At 37.5% G+C, this 22495-nt stretch overlaps 1 protein-coding gene across 2 annotated transcripts in view; it reads right to left on the reverse strand.

Moving 5' to 3' along the window:
• Window positions 1-22495, reverse strand: part of LOC116114194 (copper-transporting ATPase PAA1, chloroplastic) — a 45689-nt gene that overhangs the window by 14813 nt on the left and 8381 nt on the right. For both annotated transcript variants that reach the window (XM_031400349.1, XM_031400348.1), the window contains exons 9-12: window positions 21929-22075; window positions 20429-20479; window positions 20156-20328; window positions 11326-11458 (exon numbers count right to left, since the gene is read on the reverse strand). In XM_031400349.1, the coding sequence (XP_031256209.1) occupies window positions 11326-11458; window positions 20156-20328; window positions 20429-20479; window positions 21929-22075 (504 nt within the window). The remainder of the gene's footprint in view (window positions 1-11325; window positions 11459-20155; window positions 20329-20428; window positions 20480-21928; window positions 22076-22495) is intronic.

Raw genomic sequence — 22495 nt, forward strand, 5'->3', positions numbered from 1 at the left:
CACCTGTCCTTGGGTAATTTACCTCTTTTGCCCCTGTTTCCTGTTGCCTGTCTTGCGTGAGTACCAGCTAGCTATTTTGGGTCCATCAGATGTTAAACCATTAAATTTTTCCTCATCTTAGTCGAATATAATCATCTATAACTAGTGAACATCCAAGAGAGAGTATTATTAANCTGGTCTTCGAGGGCCAGCACCTCCCACACTCAATTCATGCACACAACAATTGATATCCTCTCTCTCTGGTACCATTGCCCTTTTATTCTGATATTCTGATTCTAACAACTAATCCAGACATCTGTCCTTGGGTAATTTACCCCTTTTGCCCCTGTTTTCTGTTGCTTGTCTTGCGTGAGTACCAGCTGGCTATTTTGGGTCCATCAGATTCAAACAGTGTTTTATAAAAATAAAAGCTTATGAGGCCCATCTGTAGTACTAAAAAGAAAGGAAACATGATTCAGTTCAAACAACAAACCAAATCTAACCCAAAATAATAATAATCCGATTCAAAAAAGTAATATTGTTAAATATCTAAAATAGATAGTTCCTAAAATAAACAACTAGTCTTGGGTGGGTTTCTTTTATTGACATCACTAAGACTTTTGAAAACAACCTCAAAATATTACTAGGACAATTGGACAATACATATGAAATCTGCATTATATGAGAACCACTTTTTTTACATCAATGGTTCAATGAATACATACTAACCGCAACAATGATTACCTAATTTAAATAGAATACAGAAAGATTATATCATTTGCAGATTTAACATTAATCATACGAACCGAAGAGACAATTAAATAACTACGATGATATACTTTACAAGTTGAAATTCTCTGCTGCTTGCCTCCTCCACCAGTTAGTACTCAACTATGACACGAGTGTAAATAATTTTCATCATCTTTCACAGGAAACAAAAACAAGAAACATAGAGATGTTCACTTAAGTTTATTAATCCATGAATACAAGCATTCCAAACAATATAAGTTGAAACCAAATATAAAAATAAAAACATCTTACTGTCTCAGGTCCCATATTCTGACAACATGATCGTCTGTTGTAATTAACTTTGGTCGCTCCGTGTTAAGACTATGATGCCACTTAATATCCAATATTGGACTCCCATACCCGCATAGTAGTGGCAGAATTTTCAGTAAACAGACTAATTGAGTCCAAGCATGCAATAAAAGATAACACATGAAAAGCAAGTCTCATATGTGATCCTTGATTCGTATAGGATATGAGGATCCCAAATCGGATCCCAAATCATAAAGCAACACATCATTATAGCAAAAGGATGCAGAGAAACCTAATATCTAAATATGGAAATTACACAATGTAACAAAAATAATCAAATTAATGCAATTAAATTCTTGGACGGGAATCCTCCAAAAGTTACTTCCCAGATCATCTTCTCGAAAGTTCAAAGCTGAATATTCCTGACTGTTCTTGTATAGATTCTGGTACCCACTGCAAGTGATGAGTTTACCTTGTTGGTAAACTCCTAGTCCTCACTGGTAATTTTTTCTTTTTAATTAATATACATCTTTTACTTCTTATCATAATTTTTTTTTCATCTAGTTATACCAGAATAAGATCTAAGCTGATAAACAGGCCAATACACCTAAAAGTTATTAGAGTTGACCAACGAAAATTTTGTCATAGTTTTAGAATTATTAAAGTCTTGGCAGCTTATTTCTTCATTTTCCGTTTTTTCTTCTTAAAGCGCAGAGCCCTTAGTTTATTGCTCATATTATTATCCATTCAAAATTTGAACTAACTGCTACTGACAATATTCATAACAGCTACTTTTTATCATCATGAAACTTCTTTTGAAATCCTAACCAAATCGTTAACCACAAATTCCCTTGATTACACATAAATTCTACATCCTTATCTTGGAAGTTACCTTAAATTAGTCTGATCAGAGAGATTAATCTTATTACCACCAATCCATGGCCCATCTTCCTTGATTCAGACGTCATTTAGACGTTGCTATGCCATCATCCATACTCATTCAACTTGAGTCACATGTCTCAAACAATCTCAGTCTTATAATCCTTTGTTAAACCTGAAATAACACTTAAGGAACTAACCTCGGTAAAATCTCCAATCTAAAAATTTGATACAATTTTAAATTATTAGTTCTTGAAATCATTAACATTGTATTTCTCCTTGTTGCCTTATTTCCACCGAGGTTTATGGTTTATCACACCTTTCAAAGCCCGCTAATTTTATTTTGGACTTATTTTTTTATATATTATTTCAGTCTTTCTATCTCTTGAAAGAGGAGTAGGCTATCATTAATTCATTTGGCATATTTTATGCTTTAATTGTCAAACCCTCCTTTATACCTCTCCAAGCAATGGCTTATATTGAACGTACATATAGCGGTATGTAACAACTATTGTAAACTAGTACAATGCATGCATAATAACAATAGAAAATGGGCCCAAAACTTTTCTTTTTATTATGTGTAATAAGTCTTTTATACACAAAGAGCATCATTTACAAAAAGCCATTTAGAAGACAAAAACAGGGGAAACAGTGTAGCTATTGCTCCTCGCTTGCCGACGCCCCTCCGACTGCATCATCACCTAGATCCTGCATCCACAAAGGAAAATAACGGGGTGAGCACAAAATAATGCTCAGTAAGTAAACCCTCTATCTGTTTATCCCCGTATGTATTTCTCTTAATTCTTTCCTTACACTATTTCTGTTTCTGTTTCTACTAAACATCATGGCCTCATCTTACTGGAGGTACGACCGGGTGGTGTTCACACAGCACCATCTCACTCTTCATGACTGTCGGGTGAAGTTCACATAGCACCAACTCGTTCTTAGTGACTACTGAATGGGGATCACGAAGCACCTACTCGGTTTTCGTAACTATCGGGTGGAGACCACAAAACACCTACCCGTTCCTAATGACTTTCGAGTGACGATCACAAAGCATTAACCCGTTCCTAATCACTGTCGGGTGATGATCACAAAGCATCACCCCATTTCTAATAAATATCGGGTGATGATCACAAAGCATCAACCCCTTTCTAATAACTAACTGGGTGATGATCACAAAGCATCCACCCATTTCTAATAACTATCGGGTGATGATCACAAAGCATCAACCCACTTCTAATAAATATCGGGTGATGATCACAAAGCATCAACCCCTTTCTAATAACTAACTGGGTGATGATCACAAAGCATCCACCCATTTCTAATAACTATCGGGTGATGATCACCAAGCATCAACCCATTTCTAATAACTATTCGGATGATGATCACAAAGCATCAACCCGATTCTCATAACTGTCGGGTGATGATCACAAAGCATCAACCCATTTCTAATACCTATCGGGTGATGATCACAAAGCATCAACCCATTTCTAATGGCTATTCGGGTGGTGATCACAAAGCATCAACCCGATTCTCATAACTGTCGGGTGATGATCACAAAGCATCAACCCATTTCTAATACTCTTCTCATTCACTCTATTCTAGCACTTCTCATTCTCTCTACCCTTAGAGTAGTTGCATCCACAAAGTTCTCTACTCATAGAGCAAGTGCATACACAAAGTTTCCTACTCTTTCTTAGGTCACTTCTCAATGCACAATTAATGCCTATGGATGGTTCATCTCTACTAATGCACTTATGAAATGCCAACATGCAATGTTGCAAGAATTAAGGTTCACTTCTCATACTCAAACCTCTATTAGGCATTTCATCAAACAACTCAAATGCATAATAAAACTCTACTATAACAATAATTCTATGTCTTTCTCTAACCATCCAAAATGGGGAGNCCTGGGAGGACTTCCACACAATCAATACCCAATTTCCCTCCTTCCACCTTGAGGACAAGATGGCTCTTCTTGGGGAGGGTAATGATAGAATCAATGAGGTGCTAGTCTACAATAGAAAGAGAAAAGGGCGTAATAGAGGATTACAAACTGGTGTGACAGAGCAGTACAGGACAGATGGCAATTTTAGAGAGAGAGTACGGCATTCTATTATGTGGGAGTGCTGAAGGAATTACAAAAAGGGACAAATGTTAGGATATTATTGAGAAAAGTGAGGACAAAGAGAAAGGGGAGGAAGCTGGCCCTCGAAGCTCAACGATGTCTTAATTTTCTTTGAGTCTTTACTTTTGTTTTGAGCATTGTATGAGTTAGCGAGGCAGTATTTTGCATTCCAAAAGTGTATTACTCTAATTTTTTATATCAATATACACATTTTCCTTTTAATCTTGTTCTGGTTTATTGTTTAGGTTGCTTGGATATAAATTGATTACTTGAGTGCGAAAGTATTGGGAAAGAGTTCTATCACATACTCGAATGGATGGCCCAAATTGAATTCCTATCCCTTTTAAATTTTAAATTTTATGTAAGACTTTGAGCCCTTTTTGGTACATGAGATTAGACTAGGTTAGATGGGAGTGGAATATATATATATCCTATTTGATGGAATACCGAATTGGAATATGCATCTATCCTACACATCATAAAGGAGAAAAAAAAAATTGATGTAGATAAACAAGAAAAGAAAATGAGGTCGTGAGGTCTTTTTATCTAGTAGATGGAACAAAATAGAAATTTCCAACTTAGGATTATAATTCAATCCTATGTCTAATCCCTATTACCAAACATGCCCTCTGTGAATCATTGGAATAGAATAATAATTTTTTCTCCCAATTTTAAGGTTTCCCAATTTAAACAGTATTCGAATGTTTAATAAACAGTACATTTCTTGTTTTGTCAGGATGTAGACTAATAAAAGAAATAAAATGATGGCTAAATTGTCTCTCTCTAATTTCCACTTGCTCCTCTTACTTGTTTCTCCCTTCTAGCCCTATTCTCTCAAACTTATGTTCTAATCTCTGTTCTTCTATCTGACTTATGCTCTTTTGTATCTATTAGAGACATTTGTCAGAAGTTCAAATTTCCTTTTTCAATAAAAAACATGAAATAGATTTTATTGATAATAAATCTGTGTCATTATTTAACAATCAATCAAAGTTGTTTCCAAACAAGAAAAAGCCCTATCTACAGTAGCAAAAAATTGACCAACAGAAAAAAGGACATGCCCTAAAACCCAAAAAGTGGCCCAAATCCAAACTCAAATAAGAAATGGTAATATACTTTATAGAAGCTCTGTGTATCTATTCTGCTATTTGTTCTAATCTCTAGTCTTCGATCTAATTTATGCCCTTTTCTAACAATCAGAGAGATTTAGAAGTAATAAGAAACATGAAATAGATCTATTATTCAATAAATATGTTTCATTATTAATAAAAAATCAAATTTTGTTTCATAACAAGAATAAGGCCCTATCTATAGGGCCCAAAAACTTAAGAAAAAGGACTCTAAATCAAACTCAAATAAGCAATAATACTCTATTTCAAATAAGTAATAATACTCTATTTCAAATAAGTTAAAAGAGAACCTAATCAATCTTGGGAAAACAAAATAATTGCTACAATTTCATAAAATAATTATTAGATGCTGATTCTAGATTCTTCATCGACTGCAATTAAATCTGGCAAAACGGGTCTGTACCCACGGGTCGACCCGTACCCCCCCAAATAAATATATGGTACAGGTCCAACCTTACAGACCCATGGAAATTGGACCCACACCCCCCACAAGTACTCGTATAATCTTTTTTTTTTAAATATATATCCTACATTCCTAATCTACATTCTTACGAAAACCCTAAAACGATATCACAAAACGAAATCCCTGAAATAAAAAACACAAGACGCAGAGCAACTTTCCTCGGATCTCGCTTTCTCTTCAATCAAATTCTCTGGTTCAGTAATGGTATTGTCCACCTTAGTTTGCCAGTCCTTAACGCTTTGTTTGATCAACCACAGTGAAGGGGGGACTCCAAGAGATTGGAGGGGGAAGAAAGATAGAGCTCCCGATTTTTTCCGGTGATGACCCCTACAGCTGAATCTTTCAGGTTGAAAGGTACTTTGCCATCAACCAAATCATAAAGAAAACAAAGTCCTCTTCACGGCGCTGTGCATGGAGTGAGAGGCCTTCACTAGTATCAATGGACAAAATCCCACACACGATGGTGGACGGTCGACGTTAAGGTAGCCCTCTATAGAGATTCAATGGAGCCTAGGCAGTCAGCCCTCTGAAGATGCTCATGTCCACAAAGCAGGTCGGTTTTGTGCTTGATTACCATCGGCGTTCGAAGAAATGGAGACCTTGACCATCGATGTGAGAGAGAAATTCTCACGTCACCCTTCCTTAATGAAGTCAAACTAGAAATACGAACCGAAATTAAACTCCAACAGCCCAATATATTGGGTCATCCTGACTCTTTAACCCAAGTTACCACCTAGCCCAAAAATTGAAGAAAGAAACCAAATCTTGGAGGAGGCCACGAAACAATGGGCCGACAAATGAAAGGGGAGGAAATATTAATGGGACTCCTCATTATACCAACTCATTCAGGCCTGATGAGTTTAACAAAGTTCAGCCCAACTTCTACAATAAAACCCAACCTAACCCAACATGACCCAACCCAATTTTACCCAACCCAACATAAACTCATTTAACTCAACACTTCAGCAAAGAAATTCTCAAGCACCATCTTCCTTTAACGAACACCCACCGAGAATGTCTCCAACACAGGGTCAATGCCAACTAAAAATTTCAATCCAACACTTACCGACGGTGATTTCCCTTTAGGAAGCTAAAAGAAGAGGAAATTTAAAGAAAAAGAGAGGAGATTATGTCAGATGTGACAAATTCTCACGAGGCATAGGTGTTGGGAGAGACAGTTCGAGGGATTTTGTTGATGAAGAGGAAAAAGATTCAGACCCTACAAATGAAAAGGGAGGTAGGAGATCGCACATGACGCCACACAGCAATGTGAGCTATCCATCAGTTCGGTGGTGGGGATACATGGACCAAAAACAATGAAATTAAAAGGGCAGATCAAGGTGAGGACCTGATTGTTTTGATTGATAATGGGGCTTCCCACAATTTCATTGGCACAAAGGCAATAAGGAGGCTCGGAATCCCGTTGGTTACAACCCTTCCTTTAAAGTTAGAGTTGGGGATGGCTATCGGTTCATGCAAGGGAGAATGTAGGGTATTCAATTGGGGCTACAAGGTATCGTGATAGTTCAAGATTTCTTTTCGTTTAAAATGGGATGGCCAGTGTAGTGTAGGGGATGCAGGGCTGGAAACCTTGGAGAAACAGCAATTGACTAGAAGAAGCAACTCATGAGGTTTAGATTAGGAGGGGGGACGGTGAAGTGTGTGGAGACCCATCCCTAAGTAAAACCATGGTGTCCGTAAAAGCGATGATTAAGACAGTACAAAGTGAAGGTCAGGGGTTTTTGGTGGTTTGGGCAGATTTAGAGGTAGTCTGAAGAGAGAGGGAAGGATTGATGATACACTAGTTGGAGTGCTAGACAAGTCTCATCAGGTATTTGAGCCATTGACGGGGTTGCCACCAGTTACAACACAACCATTCCAGCCAATAATTCTAGGAACCCCAACCCAAACTTACGGCCATATAAGTACCCGCACTACCAAAAGAATGAAATAGAGCGCATTGTTAAGGAAATGATAGCCCGGGGATCATAAAGCCTAGCATGAGTCAGTTTTCAAGCCTAGTATTGCTAGTAAAGAAGAAGAAAGAAGTGGATGGAGATTTTGCGTAGACTACAAAGCTGTGACAAAGTTCAAACAAAATAAATTCTCGATTCCGACAATCGATGAATATTTGATGAGCTTGGAGAGGCGTCGGTGTTTTCCAAATTAGATTTAAAGTCGAGTTATCATATACAAATCCCCCTAAGGAACACCCATAAATGGCATTCATGACTCATGAAGGGATTATGAGTTCTTGTTATGCCTTTTGGGTTGACAAATGGCCCTCCACCTTTCGGAACTAATGAACGAGGTTTTCAGGCTATACTGAGAAAAATTATACTTGTCTTCTTTGACGACATTCTCATCTATAGCAAAGGGATGACGAGCACTTAGAACACCTAGTAATCACTCTTCAGATTCTATTGGAACATCAGTTGGTTGTGAATAAAAAAAATGTTGTTCGGGCAACAACAGCTAGAATATTTAGGGCTGTATTTCAACTGAAGGCAAGTCGTTGATCCATATAAGATAGAAGCATCATCAAATGGCCAATATCGAAGAATGTGAGGGCACTCAGCAGGTTTCTGGATTATGGCTACTATCGACACTTGTCTAAGGTTATGGTAAGATTGCTTCACCCTAATTGGCTTTACTTGAAAAGGATGCCTTTGAGTAGAATGAATCGACCAGACAACATTATGAAGAAGATTATGACAAGTGTGCCACTGTGGCTACGCTAGTTCTCTAAAGAATTTGTGATAGAAACAAAATGCTTCGAGTAATGGATTAGGGGCAATCTTAATGCAAGGTGGAAGGCCACTCGCGTATCTAAGTAAGAGATTATCGATGAAGTCTCAACTGAAATCAGTTTACGAAAGGGAACTCATGGCAGTGGTTCTAGCTGCTCAAAGTGGCGTCATTACCTCTGGGATGCCATTTTACATCAGAACTTACCAACAGAGCCTACACTTCTTAACCAACCAAAAATTGCTGAGTGAGAGTCAACAGAAGTGGGTATCAACTTTTTGGATTGAACTTCGTAATACATATCGACCAGGATTGGAAAACAAGGTACATATGCCCTTTCCCGAAAAGAGAGGAGTGGAAATAATGCATTGTCCATAGGCTGTTTTGCGGTATGAGGATTTGGAAGGGACAATTCACCAAGATGAAAACTTCGTTACATATTCAACAGCTTTATCGATTCAACTAGCCAACCTCTTTTTTAGCTTGTGAGGCATCATTTACTCTATCATGGCAGGTTAGTAGTCCTTTAAACAGCCCTCGTATTCATAAGCTTCTACATGATTTCATTCATCACCCGGGGGGTCATCCGATTTTTCAGAACTTATAAAACGCATTGGTAAGTGGTCTATTGGGAGGAGGATGCAAAAGGATATTAAAAATTATGTGGAGGCTTGTGCAGTGTGCCAACAAAAAAATATGAGGCTTTGAGTCCGACTGGATTATTGCCACCACTACCCATTCCAAACCAAATCTGGGAAGATGTGTCAATGGACTTTATTATGGGAATTCCCAAAGCCCAAGGGGTGGACACCATCCTCGTGATCATAGATCAACTCTCGAAATAGTCATTTCATTACCTTAAGGCACCCTTACATGGCTAAGGATGTAAGGGGTTATTATAAGAGATAGTTGACTAAATGGGTTTCCATGGCGATCGTCTCCAATTGTGACAGAATCTTTACGAGTCATTTTTGGGGTGAGTTGTTTCAGTAGTCAAGGACTCAGCTCCTATGAGTTCCGCCTATCACCCAAAACGAATGGGCAAATAGAAGTGGTAAATCGTTGTCTATAAACCTATCTCAGATGTTTTGTTAATGGGCAGCCACAACAGTGTCAAAATGGGTACCTTGGGCAGAATTTTGGGTCAAGACCACCTTTAATGTCTCGACTGATATGTCCCCTTTTAAAGTTATATGGACGTGATCCACTGACGGTGCTCAAGTATGTAAAAAATTCCTCCAGAGTTGATGAAGTCAACCAACAACTCCAAGACCGCAACTACATCCTCCGGAATTAAGAAGAAGTTGGTTAAGCCCAAAATAGGATAAAAACATATGCTGATAGAGAGAAGAATCGAGAAGTCAATTTTAATTGGGGGACTTAGCCTATTTGAAACTACAACCATACAAACTGCGCTCCTTGACAAAGCACCATATAGAAAGCTTAGCCCACGGTTTTATGGTCCGTTTGTAATCATAAACAAAATCGAGGCAACGGCTTACCAATTGGACCTACCTCCATCAGCTCACATACATGATGTCTTCTGTTTCCCAATTGAAGAAGGCCATTTTCCCTATCCCCAACAGCCAACCACTTCCGAACAACCTCAATGAGAACTGGTTTTGAAAGTGGAACCAGAAACGGTTCTCCAAAAAGAAGACTGTTGAATGGCCAATGGGAAGTTCTCATTCATGGAAGGGACTACCTGCATGTGAACACACCTGTGAGTACCAGCTAGCTATTTTGGGTCCATCAGATGTTAAACCATTAAATTTTTCCTCATCTTAGTCGAATATAATCATCTATAACTAGTGAACATCCAAGAGAGAGTATTATTAAGATATATATATCTCCACCATTTAAAGTGAAAATTGTAGAGAAAATATGAAGTGTGACATGTAGTCTTTTTTTAAGCCAACATCTGCGATTTCTCTCACACAAGACAAGATGAAGGAGATCATTAAGAAAATCCAGATTAAATGACAATTGCAAGAGTTCGTTTGCTAGGAAATTAGTGCATAAACCCATTTATTGGCAGAAGGTTTCAGAAAAATCATTTCATTATTAATAGGGAAATTGGAATCCACTAATGAATCAGGGTTGGCTTTTATTCTCTCTTTTCTTTCAAAATTAACTGTTGATTTGATCTTGTTAACAACTATAGAAACCAATTTTCACCAACCAATTTTCACCCTCATTAATTTGTCTTGAAAACTTAAACAACTTTAGATATAGTTTGATCTATGTTGCTCCATGGCCTATCATCCTTAGAATGACACAATGAAAATAAAACTCTTTTAAATTTAATAAGAAATAATCCTCCTTGGTTTAGGAAATGAGACCCACATATGTATATCATCATGCTATTCCTATCACTATGTGGACTTAACTCAAACAAAACCTAATATAAAGTTACTTTCGCATAAATAAACAAAACATTTGGTTCTGATTGTTCAAACATGTTGCAAGGCAAACCACAAGTAGCACAAACAAATTTCTCATGTTAGTTTTACTGATATTCTCAAAGCTTACTAAGCTTAAATTATACATTGTTATCACAAACGCTCTAGGTTGTTGACTTTTCTACAATTTATGTCCTTACAATAGCAAATAAATGAAACCATCCGTCAACCTCAAACTACTTTTCTTTTCTTAATTAACCATTCATGTAATAACTTAATGTCACAACAATGAATTTGTGTTTCAGCTAAAAGTTGAGGAAAGCTAGAAGTTAGCATGGATAAGCTAATGTCCTATGATTACAAATATCTAGACATTAGAGGCACTACGATTCTTGAAAGTTTGTGTCAATTTAAAGTTTTGAAAGTTTGTGTCAATTTAAAGTTTACTGCTGACCCTTTAGTAATACTGTCAGGAATTTTTTTTTCTTTTAATGTTAATATTTAAGAGTCACACAATTGTTCTTGATGCATTGAAGAAGTTAGGAAAGAACTTACCTTTAGATTTTGACAGTGAGCAGCCTGAGCAGCTTCAACAATTGCTTTACCAATTGGATGAACTGTGTTTGCTTCAACGCCAGCAGCTAACTTCAAAACCTCAATGTCTGACCAAGTATGAGTAGAATATTTCCTGCATCAAAGCATGCAGTATCACATTATCTTAATGTTACATAGTGATCAATGACATGGAGTTACTTCAAATGTTTGTACACGAAGTGGATTCAAATGTCTATTTCAACTTTGAATATATTATTTTAGTTCTCTTTGGCACTAGATATGAGCTATGCAGAAGATTCTTTTTTCTTCTCTTCCTATGAAAGGAGAAGTTATTGCAGAAAAGAAAATAGCTGTACAGATTAAACTGGAAAATCAGTCCACCAGAAGTTTATAATTTAACAGAAAACAGTAAAAAAGCACCAACTTTATCGAGAACATAAAGTATCTCAATCTGGGAAAAAAAAAATAAAGAAAGCACACTGATAGAACCAATGAGTTGCTAGTCTACAATAGGAAGGGAAAGGGGCGTAATAGAGGATTACAAACTGGTGTGACAGAGCAGTACAAGACAGATGGCAATTGTAGAGAGAGAGAGTACGGCATTCTGTTATGTGGGAATGCTGAAGGAATTACAAAAAGGGAAGAATGTCAAGATACGGGGGATTATTGAGAAAAGAGAGGACAAAGGGAAAGGGGAGGAAGCCAGCCCTCGAAGATCAGCGGTGTCTTAATTTTCTTTGACTCGTTATTTTTGTTTTGACCATTGTACGAGTTAGCTAGGCAGTATTTTGCATTCCAAAAGTGTATTACTCTAAATTCTGATATCAATATACAGATTTTCCTTTGAATCTTGTTCTGATTTATTGTTTGGGTAAATTGATTGCTTGAGTGCGTTAGTACTGAGAAAGAGTTCAATCAAGTGGTATCAGAGCAGTCGCTCACTGGGGTATGGTTAACACCAGAATGGAGAATATAGTTAATAATGTTGAGAAAGAAGTCACAGGGATGCAGAGAGACCTTACCCAGCTGACAGAAACTATTGCATCCATGAGAGAGATAATAGTTGACACGCAAAACTAGATGCGACGGAAAGATGAAGACGAAGAAGCTCACCAGAGAATCGAAGAAGAAGCTCGCCAGAGAATCGTGGTACAAGAAGAAGGTAACCACTCTAGAACAAGAAACCAACGTGAAGGGGAAACACGCAAGGAACACAAACCACCACCACCACCTCTTGACATTGGAGGTTACAACCACAGTGAAGGGGGGACTCCAAGAGATTGGAGGGAAGAAAGATAGAGCTCCCGATTTTTTCCGGTGATGACCCCTACAGCTGAATCTTTCAGGTTGAAAGGTACTTTGCCATCAACCAAATCACTGAAGAAAACAAAGTCCTCTTCACGGCGCTGTGCATGGAGTGAGAGGCCTTTCACTAGTATCAATGGACAAAATCCCACACACCGATGGTGACTTGGTCGACGTTTAAGGTAGCCCTCCTTAGAAATTCAGTGGAGCCTAGGCAGTCAGCCCTCTGGAGATGCTCATGTCCGCAAAGCAGGTCGGTTTTGTGCCTGATTACCATCAACGTTTCGAAGAAATGGAGACCTTGACCATCGATGTGAGAGAAGAAATTCTCACGTCACCCTTCCTTAATGAAGTCAAACTAGAAATACGAACCGAAATTAAACTCCAACAGCCCAATATATTGGGTCATCCTGACTCTTTAACCCAAGTTACCATCCTAGCCCAAAAAATTGAAGAAAGAAACCAAATCTTGGAAGAGGCCACGACAACAATGGGCTGACAAATGAAAGGGGGAGGAAATATTAATGGGACTCATCATTATACCAACTCATTCAGGCCTGATGAGTTTAACAAAGTTCAGCCCAACTTCTACAATAAAACCCAACCCAACCTAACATGACCCAACCCAATTTTACCCAACCCAACATAAACTCATTTAACTCAACACGTTAGCAAAGAAATTCTCAAGCACCATCTTCCTTTAAACGAACACCCACCGAGAATGTCCCCAACACAGGGTCAACGCCAACTGAAAATTTCAGATCCAACACTTACCGACGTGATTTCCCTTTTAGGAAGCTAAAAGAAGAGGAAATTTAAAGAAAAAGAGAGGAGATTATGCTACAGATGTGACAAAATTCTCACCGAGGCATAGGTGTTGGGAGAGACAGTTCCAAGTGATTTTGCTTGATGAAGAAGAAAAAGATTCAGACCCTACAAATGAAAAGGGAGGTGAGGAGATCAAACATGACCAGCCACACAATAATGTTGAGCTATCCATCAATTCGGTGGTGGGGATACATGGACCAAAAACAATGAAATTAAAAGGGCATATACAAGGTGAGGACCTGATTGTTTTGATTGATAATGGGGCTTCCCACAATTTCATTGGCACAAAGGCAATAGGGAGGCTAGGAATCTCATTGGTTACAAGTTGGGGATGGCTATCGAGTTTCATGCAAGGGAGAATGTAGGGCTATTCAATTGGGGCTACAAGGTATCGTGATAGTTCAAGATTTCTTTTCGTTTAAAATGGGATGGCCAGTGTAGTGTTGGGGATGGCATGGCTAGAAACCTTGGGAGAAACAGCAATTGACTAGAAGAAGCAACTCATGAGGTTTAGATTAGGAGGGGGGACGGTGAAGTTATGTGGAGACCCATCCCTAAGTAAAACCATGGTGTCCCTAAAAGCGATGATTAAGACAGTAAAAAGTGAAGGTCAAGGGTTTTTGGTGGAGTTTGGCCAGATTTAGAGGTAGTCTGAAAGAGAGGGGAGGATTGATGATACACTGGTTGGAGTGCTAGACAAGTTCAATCAAGTATTTGAGCCATTGACGAGGTTGCCACCAGTTACGACACAAAACCATTCCAACCAATTAATTCTAGGAACCCAACCCCCAAACTTACAGCCATATAAGTACCCGCACTACCAAAAGAATGAAATAGAGCGCATTGTTAAGGAAATGATAGCCTCGGGGATCATAAAGCCTAGCATGAGTCAGTTTTCAAGCCTAGTATTGCTAGTAAAGAAGAAAGACAGTGGATGAAGATTTTGCGTAGACTACAAAGCTGTGAATAAAGTCACAATACCAGATAAATTCTCGATTCTGACAATCGATGAATTATTTGATGAGCTTGGAGAGGCGTCGGTGTTTTCCAAATTAGATTTAAAGTCAAGTTATCATCAGATACAAATCCGCCCTAAGGACACCCATAAAACGGCATTCATGACTCATGAAGGGCATTATGAGTTCTTGATTATGCCTTTTGGGTTGACAAACGCGCCCTCCACCTTTCAGGAACTAATGAATGAGGTTTTCAAGCTACACTTGAGAAAATTTATACTTCTCTTCTTTGACGACATTCTCATCTATAGCAAAGGGATGACCGAGCACTTAGAACACCTAGTAATCACTCTTCAAATTCTATTGGAACATCAGTTGGTTGTGAATAAAAAAAAATGTTTGTTCGGGCAACAACAACTAGAATATTTAGGGCATGTAATTTCAGCTGAAGGCATAGCCGTTGATCCATATAAGATAGATAGCATCATCAAATGGCCAATATCGAAGAATGTGAGGGCACTCAGCAGGTTTCTCGGATTAATAGGCTACTATCGACACTTTGTCTAAGGTTATGGTAAGATTGCTTCACCCTAATAGGCTTTACTTGAAAAGGATGCCTTTGAGTAGAATGAATCGACCCAGACAACATTATTGAAGAAGATTATGACAAGTGTGCCGCTGTTGGCTACGGTAGATTTCTCTAAAGAATTTGTGATAGAAACAAATGCTTCGAGTAATGGATTAGGGGCAATCTTAATGCAAGGTGGAAGGCCACTCGCGTATCTGAGTAAGAGATTATCGATAAAGTCTCAACTGAAATCAGTTTACGAAAGGGAACTCATGGCAGTGGTTCTAGCTGCTCAAAAGTGGCGTCATTACCTCTTGGGATGCCATTTTACCATCAGAACTTACCAACAGAGCCTACACTTCTTAACCAACCAAAAATTGCTGAGTGAGAGTCAACAGAAGTGGGTCATCAACTTGTTGGGATTGAACTTTGTAATACAATATCGACCAAGATTGGAAAACAAGGCTACATATGCCCTTTCCCGAAAAGAGGAGGAAGTGGAACATAATGCATTGTCCATAGGCTGTTTTGCGGTATGAAGGATTTGGAAGGGACAATTCACCAAGATGATAAACTTCGTTACATTATTCAACAGCTCTTAATCGATTCAACTAGCCAACCTCATTTTTAAAAATAAAAAGAAAAAATTAAAAATATCATGGCAGGTTAGTAGTCCTTTAAACAAGCCCTCGTATTCATAAGCTTCTACATGAATTTCATTCATCACCCATGGGGGGTCATTCCCGATTTTTCAGAACTTATAAACGCATTGGTAATGTGGTCTATTGGGAGGGAATGCAAAAGGATATTAAAAATTATGAGGAGGCTTGTGCAGTGTGCCAAGAAAACAAATATGAGGCTTTAAGTCTGACTGGATTATTGCAACCACTACCCATTCCAAACCAAATCTGGGAAGATGTGTCAATGGACTTTATTATGGGACTTCCCAAAGCCCAAGGGGTGGACACCATCCTCGTGATCGTAGATCAACTATTGAAATATAGCCATTTCATTACCTTAAGGCACCCTTACGCGGCTAAGGATGTAACGGGGTTATTTATAAAAGAGATAGTCTGACTACATGGGTTTCCATGGTCGATCGTCTCCAATTGTGACAGAATCTTTACGAGTCATTTTTGAGGTAAGTTGTTTCAGTAGTCAAGGACTCAACTCCATATGAGTTCCGCCTATCACCCATAAACGAATGGGCAAATAGAAGTGGTAAATCGTTGTCTAGAAACCTATCTCAAATGTTTTGTTAATGAGCAGCCACAACAGTGTCCAAAATGGGTACCTTGGGCAGAATTTTGGTTCAAGACCACCTTTAATGTCTCGACTGATATGTCCCCTTTTAAAGCCTTATATGGACGTGATCCACTGACGGTGCTCAAGTATGTAAAAAATTCCTCCAGAGTTGATGAAGTCAACCAACAACTCCAAGACCGCAACTACATCCTCCAGGAATTAAAGAACAGGTTGGTTCAAGCCCAAAATAGGATAAAAACATATGCTGATAAGAAGAAGAGAGAAGTCAATTTTAATGTGGGGGACTTAGCCTATTTGAAACTACAACCATACAAACTGCGCTCCTTGACAAGGCACCATAATAGAAAGCTTAGCCCACGGTTTTATGGTCCGTTTGTAATCATAAACAAAATCGAGGCAACGGCTTACCAATTGGACCTACCTCCATCAGCTCACATACATGATGTCTTCATGTTTCCCAATTGAAGAAGGCCATTTTCCCTATCCCCAACAGCCAACCACTTCCGAACAACCTCAATGAGAACTTGGTTTTGAAAGTGGAACCAGAAACGGTTCTCCAAAAAAGAAGACTGTTGAATGGCCAATGGGAAGTTCTCATTCAATGGAAGGGACTACCTGCATGTGAACACACCTGGGAGGACTTCCACACAATCAATACCCAATTTCCCTCCTTCCACCTTGAGGACAAGATGGCTGTTCTTGAGGAGGGTAATGATAGAATCAATGAGGTGTTAGTCTACAATAGAAAGGGAAAAGGGCATAATAGATGATTACAAACTGGTGTGACAGAGCAGTACAGGACAGATGGCAATTTTAGAGAGAGAGTACGGCATTCTATTATGTGGGAGTGCTGAAGGAAATACAAAAAGGGACGAATGTTGGGATATTATTGAGAAAAGTGAGGACAAAGAGAAAGGGGAGGAAGCTGGCCCTCGAAGCTCAACGGTGTCTTAATTTTCTTTGAGTCTTTACTTTTGTTTTGAGCATTGTATGAGTTAGCTAGGCAGTATTTTACATTCCAAAAGTGTATTACTCTAATTTTTTATATCAATATACACATTTTCCTTTTAATCTTGTTCTGGTTTATTGTTTGGGTTGCTTGGATATAAATTGATTACTTGAGTGCGAAAGTATTGGGAAAGAATTCTATCACATACTCGAATGGATGCCCCAAATTGAATTCCTAACCCTTTTAAATTTTAAATTTTAAATTTTATGTAAGACTTTGAGCCCTTTTTGGTACATGAGGTTAGACTAGGTTAGATGGGAGTGGAATAAATATATATCCTATTTGATGGAATACCGAATTGGAATATGCATCTATCCTACACATCATAAAGGAGAAAAAAAAAATTGATGTAGATAAACAAGAAAAGAAAATGAGGTCGTGAGGTCTTTTTATCTAAGTAGATGGAACAAAATAGAAATTTCCAACTTAGGATTATAATTCAATCCTATGTCTAATCCCTATTACCAAACATGCCCTCTGTGAATCATTGGAATAGAATAATAATTTTTTCTCCCAATTTTAAGGTTTCCCAATTAAACAGTATTCGAATGTTTAATCAACAGTACATTTCTTGTTTTGTCAGGATGTAGACTAATAAAAGAAATAAAATGATGGCTAAATTGTCTCTCTCTAATTTCCACTTGCTCCTCTTACTTGCTTCTCCCTTCTAGCCCTATTCTCTCAAACTTATGTTCTAATCTCTGTTCTCTATCTGACTTATGCTCTTTTGTATCTATTAGAGACATTTGTCAGAAGTTCAAATTTCCTTTTTCAATAAAAAACATGAAATAGATTTTATTGATAATAAATCTGTGTCATTTTAACAATCAATCAAAGTTGTTTCTAAACAAGAATAAAGCCCTATCGCAGTAGCAAAAAATTGACCAACAGAAAAAAGGACATGCCCTAAAACCCAAAAAGTGGCCCAATCCAAACTCAAATAAGAAATGGTCATTACTTTATAGAAGCTCTGTGTATCTATTCTGCTATTTATTCTAATCTATGTCTTCGATCTAATTTATGCTCTTTTCTAACAATCAGAGAGATTTAGAAGTAATAAGAAACATGAAATAGATCTATTATTCAATAAATATGTTTCATATAATAAAAATCAAATTTTGTTTCATAACAAGAATAAGGCCCTATCTATAGGGCCCAAAAAATTAAGAAAAAGGACTCTAAATCAAACTCAAATAAGCAATAATACTCTATTTCAAATAAGTTAAAAGAGAACCTAATCAATCTTGGGAAACAAAATAATTGCTACAATTTCATAAAATAATTATTAGATGCTGATTCTAGATTCTTCATCGACTGCATTAAATTGGCAAAACGGGTCTGTACCCACGGGTCGACCCGTACCCCCCCAAATAAATATATGGTACAGGTCCAACCTTACAGACCCATGGAAATTGGACCCACACCCCCACAAGTACCGTATAATCTTTTTTTTTTAAAATATATCCTACATTCCTAATCTACATTCTACGAAAACCCTAAAACGAATCACAAAACGAAATCCCTGAAAAAAAACACAAGACGCAGAGCAACTTTCCTCGGATCTGCTTTCTCTTCAATCAAATTCTCTGGTTCAGTAATGGTATTGTCACCTAGTTTGCCAGTCCTTAACGCTTGTTTGATCTCTTCCAAATTTATTTCAGGAGCAGTAACCTTAACCTGCACTTCGTCTCTTGTATTCTTCAGGTCCTAACTTCTTCTTGGAGATTGTCAAAGTTGGTGTTGTAGTTGTACAACATAAATCAAAGCCCAATCGGAGCAGCCAACCACTTGCCAACTTGGAGAACAACACCCAAACAGTTGAAATATTCCTGGTAGGTTCCACCATTTTCAACCTTTTTTCAAGTAATATCAGGACAACTAGGGTGCAAATTCAAATAGCAGAACAAGGAGAGAAAAATGTATTGTTATTTTTTTGGTAAAGAAGAAATAAGGAACAAAGAGAGGAGAGGAGTGAAAAATGAAGCGATCTGGTTTCAGAGTAAATGGCATCTGAAGGGGTGAGACTGTGAGAGAGGTTTGTCAATGAAAGTGTTTTTGAGTGATCTTAAAGATTGAGAGCTCGCAGAGAAATGAGAAGAAGAAGAGAGATTACAATGAACATCAATCAATTGATTTTAACTTTAGTGGGAATAATTGATTACAGTGGAGTTGAGAGAGAAGAAAACTGAAGAAGAAGAAGAAGTCCAAAAGATTGAAGGGAAGAAGAAGAAAGCAGTTGAGTTTAGGTTAGTACTGTTTTCCAGCTGGATCAAAACGCATTTCATATAAAGTTCCAATTAATTATTCTTATAATTGACAAAAGGTCAACAAAGTCCAAGGAAAAAAGGGCATTTAGCTTAGGTGTAGGTCTATTTGGTCAAAAAGTTTTTGGTAATTAATCATTAATCAAAAAGAAAAAGATATTATAAAAATAATATTAAAACTTTAAAATTGTACAAGTACCCGCGGGTCCACCCGTACCCACATAGGGTAGGATGCAGGTCCAATATATTGAACCTATTTAGATCGACCCGTTTTAGACCCGTGCCCGTTTGGACCCAACCCGTACCCGGCCCACCTGCCCGTTTTGCCAAGTCTACCTACAATTAAATAGTTTAAAATCTATAGATTCATAAGTAGCGGAAAAAAATAATGCAACTGGAACAACTTCCTTCTTTTTTCAAGTTTTATGTAAAATGTACATTTATACTTGAATATTAAACAACTTTTTTTAATATGATTTCAGAATCATTCAAAGCAGTTTATTTTTTTATTTTTTTTTTTTAATAAGAAACTCAAGTAAGATTCACTTAGAACTTTTATTCAAAGTAAAAATCATCAAAACAACTTTAGAGACATCTGGAATCAATGATGTAATAGAGTTTTTGAAAACTGTACCTGGGATCAGTACTTTTTGGGCTTCCAGAAGTGACAACCTTTGTCACTACAGGTCTACCAATTGTAAGGGTCCCTGTTTTGTCAAACACAATCGTATTCACCATGGAAAACTTCTCTAAAATATTTCCGCCACGCAAAAGCAATCCTCTTCTTGCCCCTAATGAGGTTCCAACCTGAAAATAGCTAATATCAACCATAACGCAATTTAAAATAAAGAGCTTGACCACATTACCAATCTGAAATTGATTATTGCAGTATTTACAAAGAGATTACCAGCATAGCTGTAGGTGTGGCTAAGCCAAGGGCACATGGACAAGCAATTACCTGCATTATAAAATAGGGGTTCAGTTTTGCATGTAATAGAAGTGATGGAGAATTCAAGAACTACCAACATAAGTAAAGAAAAGTATGCAGTCTTTTTGTTTTGCGGAATAGCTAAGAATGGATTATGAAGGCAATTGGGGTTGGGTACCTACTTCACTTGGTTCATTGATGACCTTTAAAAACCTTCTCCACCTAAAAAGGAAAATCTGGAAAGGCAAAGCTCCTTGTACGGTTCAAGTTTTTGCCTAGGCTAGGTTCAAGATAAGATTAATACATCTGACATCATTCTAGGAAGAAAACCAAATGTGTTTGTCTCATTTTGGTGTCAGGCGCAGGAGAGATGAAGAAAGTGCAGATCACCTGTTTTTCCACTGTAATATTACAATTAGCTTGTGGTAAAAACTTTTTCAAGCAGCAATGTTCCGTTGGATAACTCCAGCCTCTAGCAACCCTTTAGTTTTGGAAGGATGCTTTTGGTAGAGGTAACAAAGCTAAAGTCTCTTCGTAGACAACTAGTTCACTTACATGTATAAGTTTTGATCTCTTTTGTAAATCCTATACTTTGTTTCCTAAAAAGAAATTCTGATGGAAGTGCCCAGTTTAAGGTACTTTATAAGTGATTAGGCAAAGAAAGCATAGAAGGATCTTAGACAATTTAGGTAAAGACATCAATCTCCTGATGTAACCTCTTGAAATTCCTTTCTGACTCCAGTCCCTTAGCCTTATTATTACGAAAATTGAATTCTTATCAAAATAATAATAATAAAAATAATAAGAGACAAATTAATCTTTAAACCCCCTCAATTGTTAAACATATTGAGTAATCACTGCACCGAGAAGTTTAAGCTGACAGGCAAGGGGCCCAAACAATAATATTCATTATTATCTATCAAACCACTCATGTGCAACATGGCCAGGACCAAACTCAGATGGCACAGATCCAATACCAACTATCAAACACAAATGGAAATACCCAGCACATGACACCGAGGGGATCAGAACTCAAGGCCTTTTTCTCTAATAACATGGTAAGTAGCCACTTAATTCAAGAGCTTTAACTATTAGATAAGTTCAACATTAATATTTTAGCTCTCATACTGTATTAGATAGCCACTTCATCTAGAAGCTTAAGTTTATTGGTAAGGGCCCAAAAGATGATATTAAGCCCCTCTAACACATTATTATCCCATACAATAAAAAAAAAAAATAGAAAATAAAAATCAAATGAAGGAACCAATCTCATATGAACCAATTATGAAGAAACAAGAGTTAAATTGTTATAATAAAAGATAAAAATTGAAAAAAGATTCATACGGTTCAAAATCATAACAGTGAATAAGCCTTAATGGAGCTTAATTTCATATGAATAGGTGATAGATTGTTACACAGGGATAATTTTATTTTTAAAAAGATGTAAAAAGGGAGAGACAAAACATCCAAGAACCATACCAGAACGCTACAAGAAAGTTGTAGGGCCAACGAAACAGAACTTCCATGATGAATAGCAGCCGGCAGAATATGTGCACCAAACAAGTTCCAAAACATAAATGTTGCAGCTGAAAGTGCCATTACTCCATAAGTGAAGTGCCCAGACACCTGGGAAAACCAAAAACTTATGAGAACATAAATGGCAGTCCATTAAATGGCAACAAACTCGATTCAAGAGCACTAAATATCAACAAACACAACTAATTAGCTATTCTCAACCAAACCTATCATGCGTCTACCATGCCAATTCACAGATAACTAACCCCCACCAAAACTTATATACTCTTAATTTTCTCCTCCTCGTTTTCTACCTTGTAGAGGAGGGGAACAGAAGGAAAATGACATTTAGGGACTACTAAAATGTAGCCAGAACAAAAATCAAACTTCACTTAGAAAAGTTCCCATTCTAATTAAGATAGAGAAAGTCCTATTTAAGAAGTCAAGGTTCAAACTTCACCTTAAATCATCAAAGACTTTCAATGGATTACACCACACGAAGATCAGGGAAGAACTTTTTCCTTCCTATTT

The sequence above is a fragment of the Pistacia vera genome, unplaced genomic scaffold, assembly GCF_008641045.1.
Source record: "Pistacia vera cultivar Batoury unplaced genomic scaffold, PisVer_v2 Contig702, whole genome shotgun sequence".
NCBI lineage: Eukaryota > Viridiplantae > Streptophyta > Magnoliopsida > Sapindales > Anacardiaceae > Pistacia > Pistacia vera.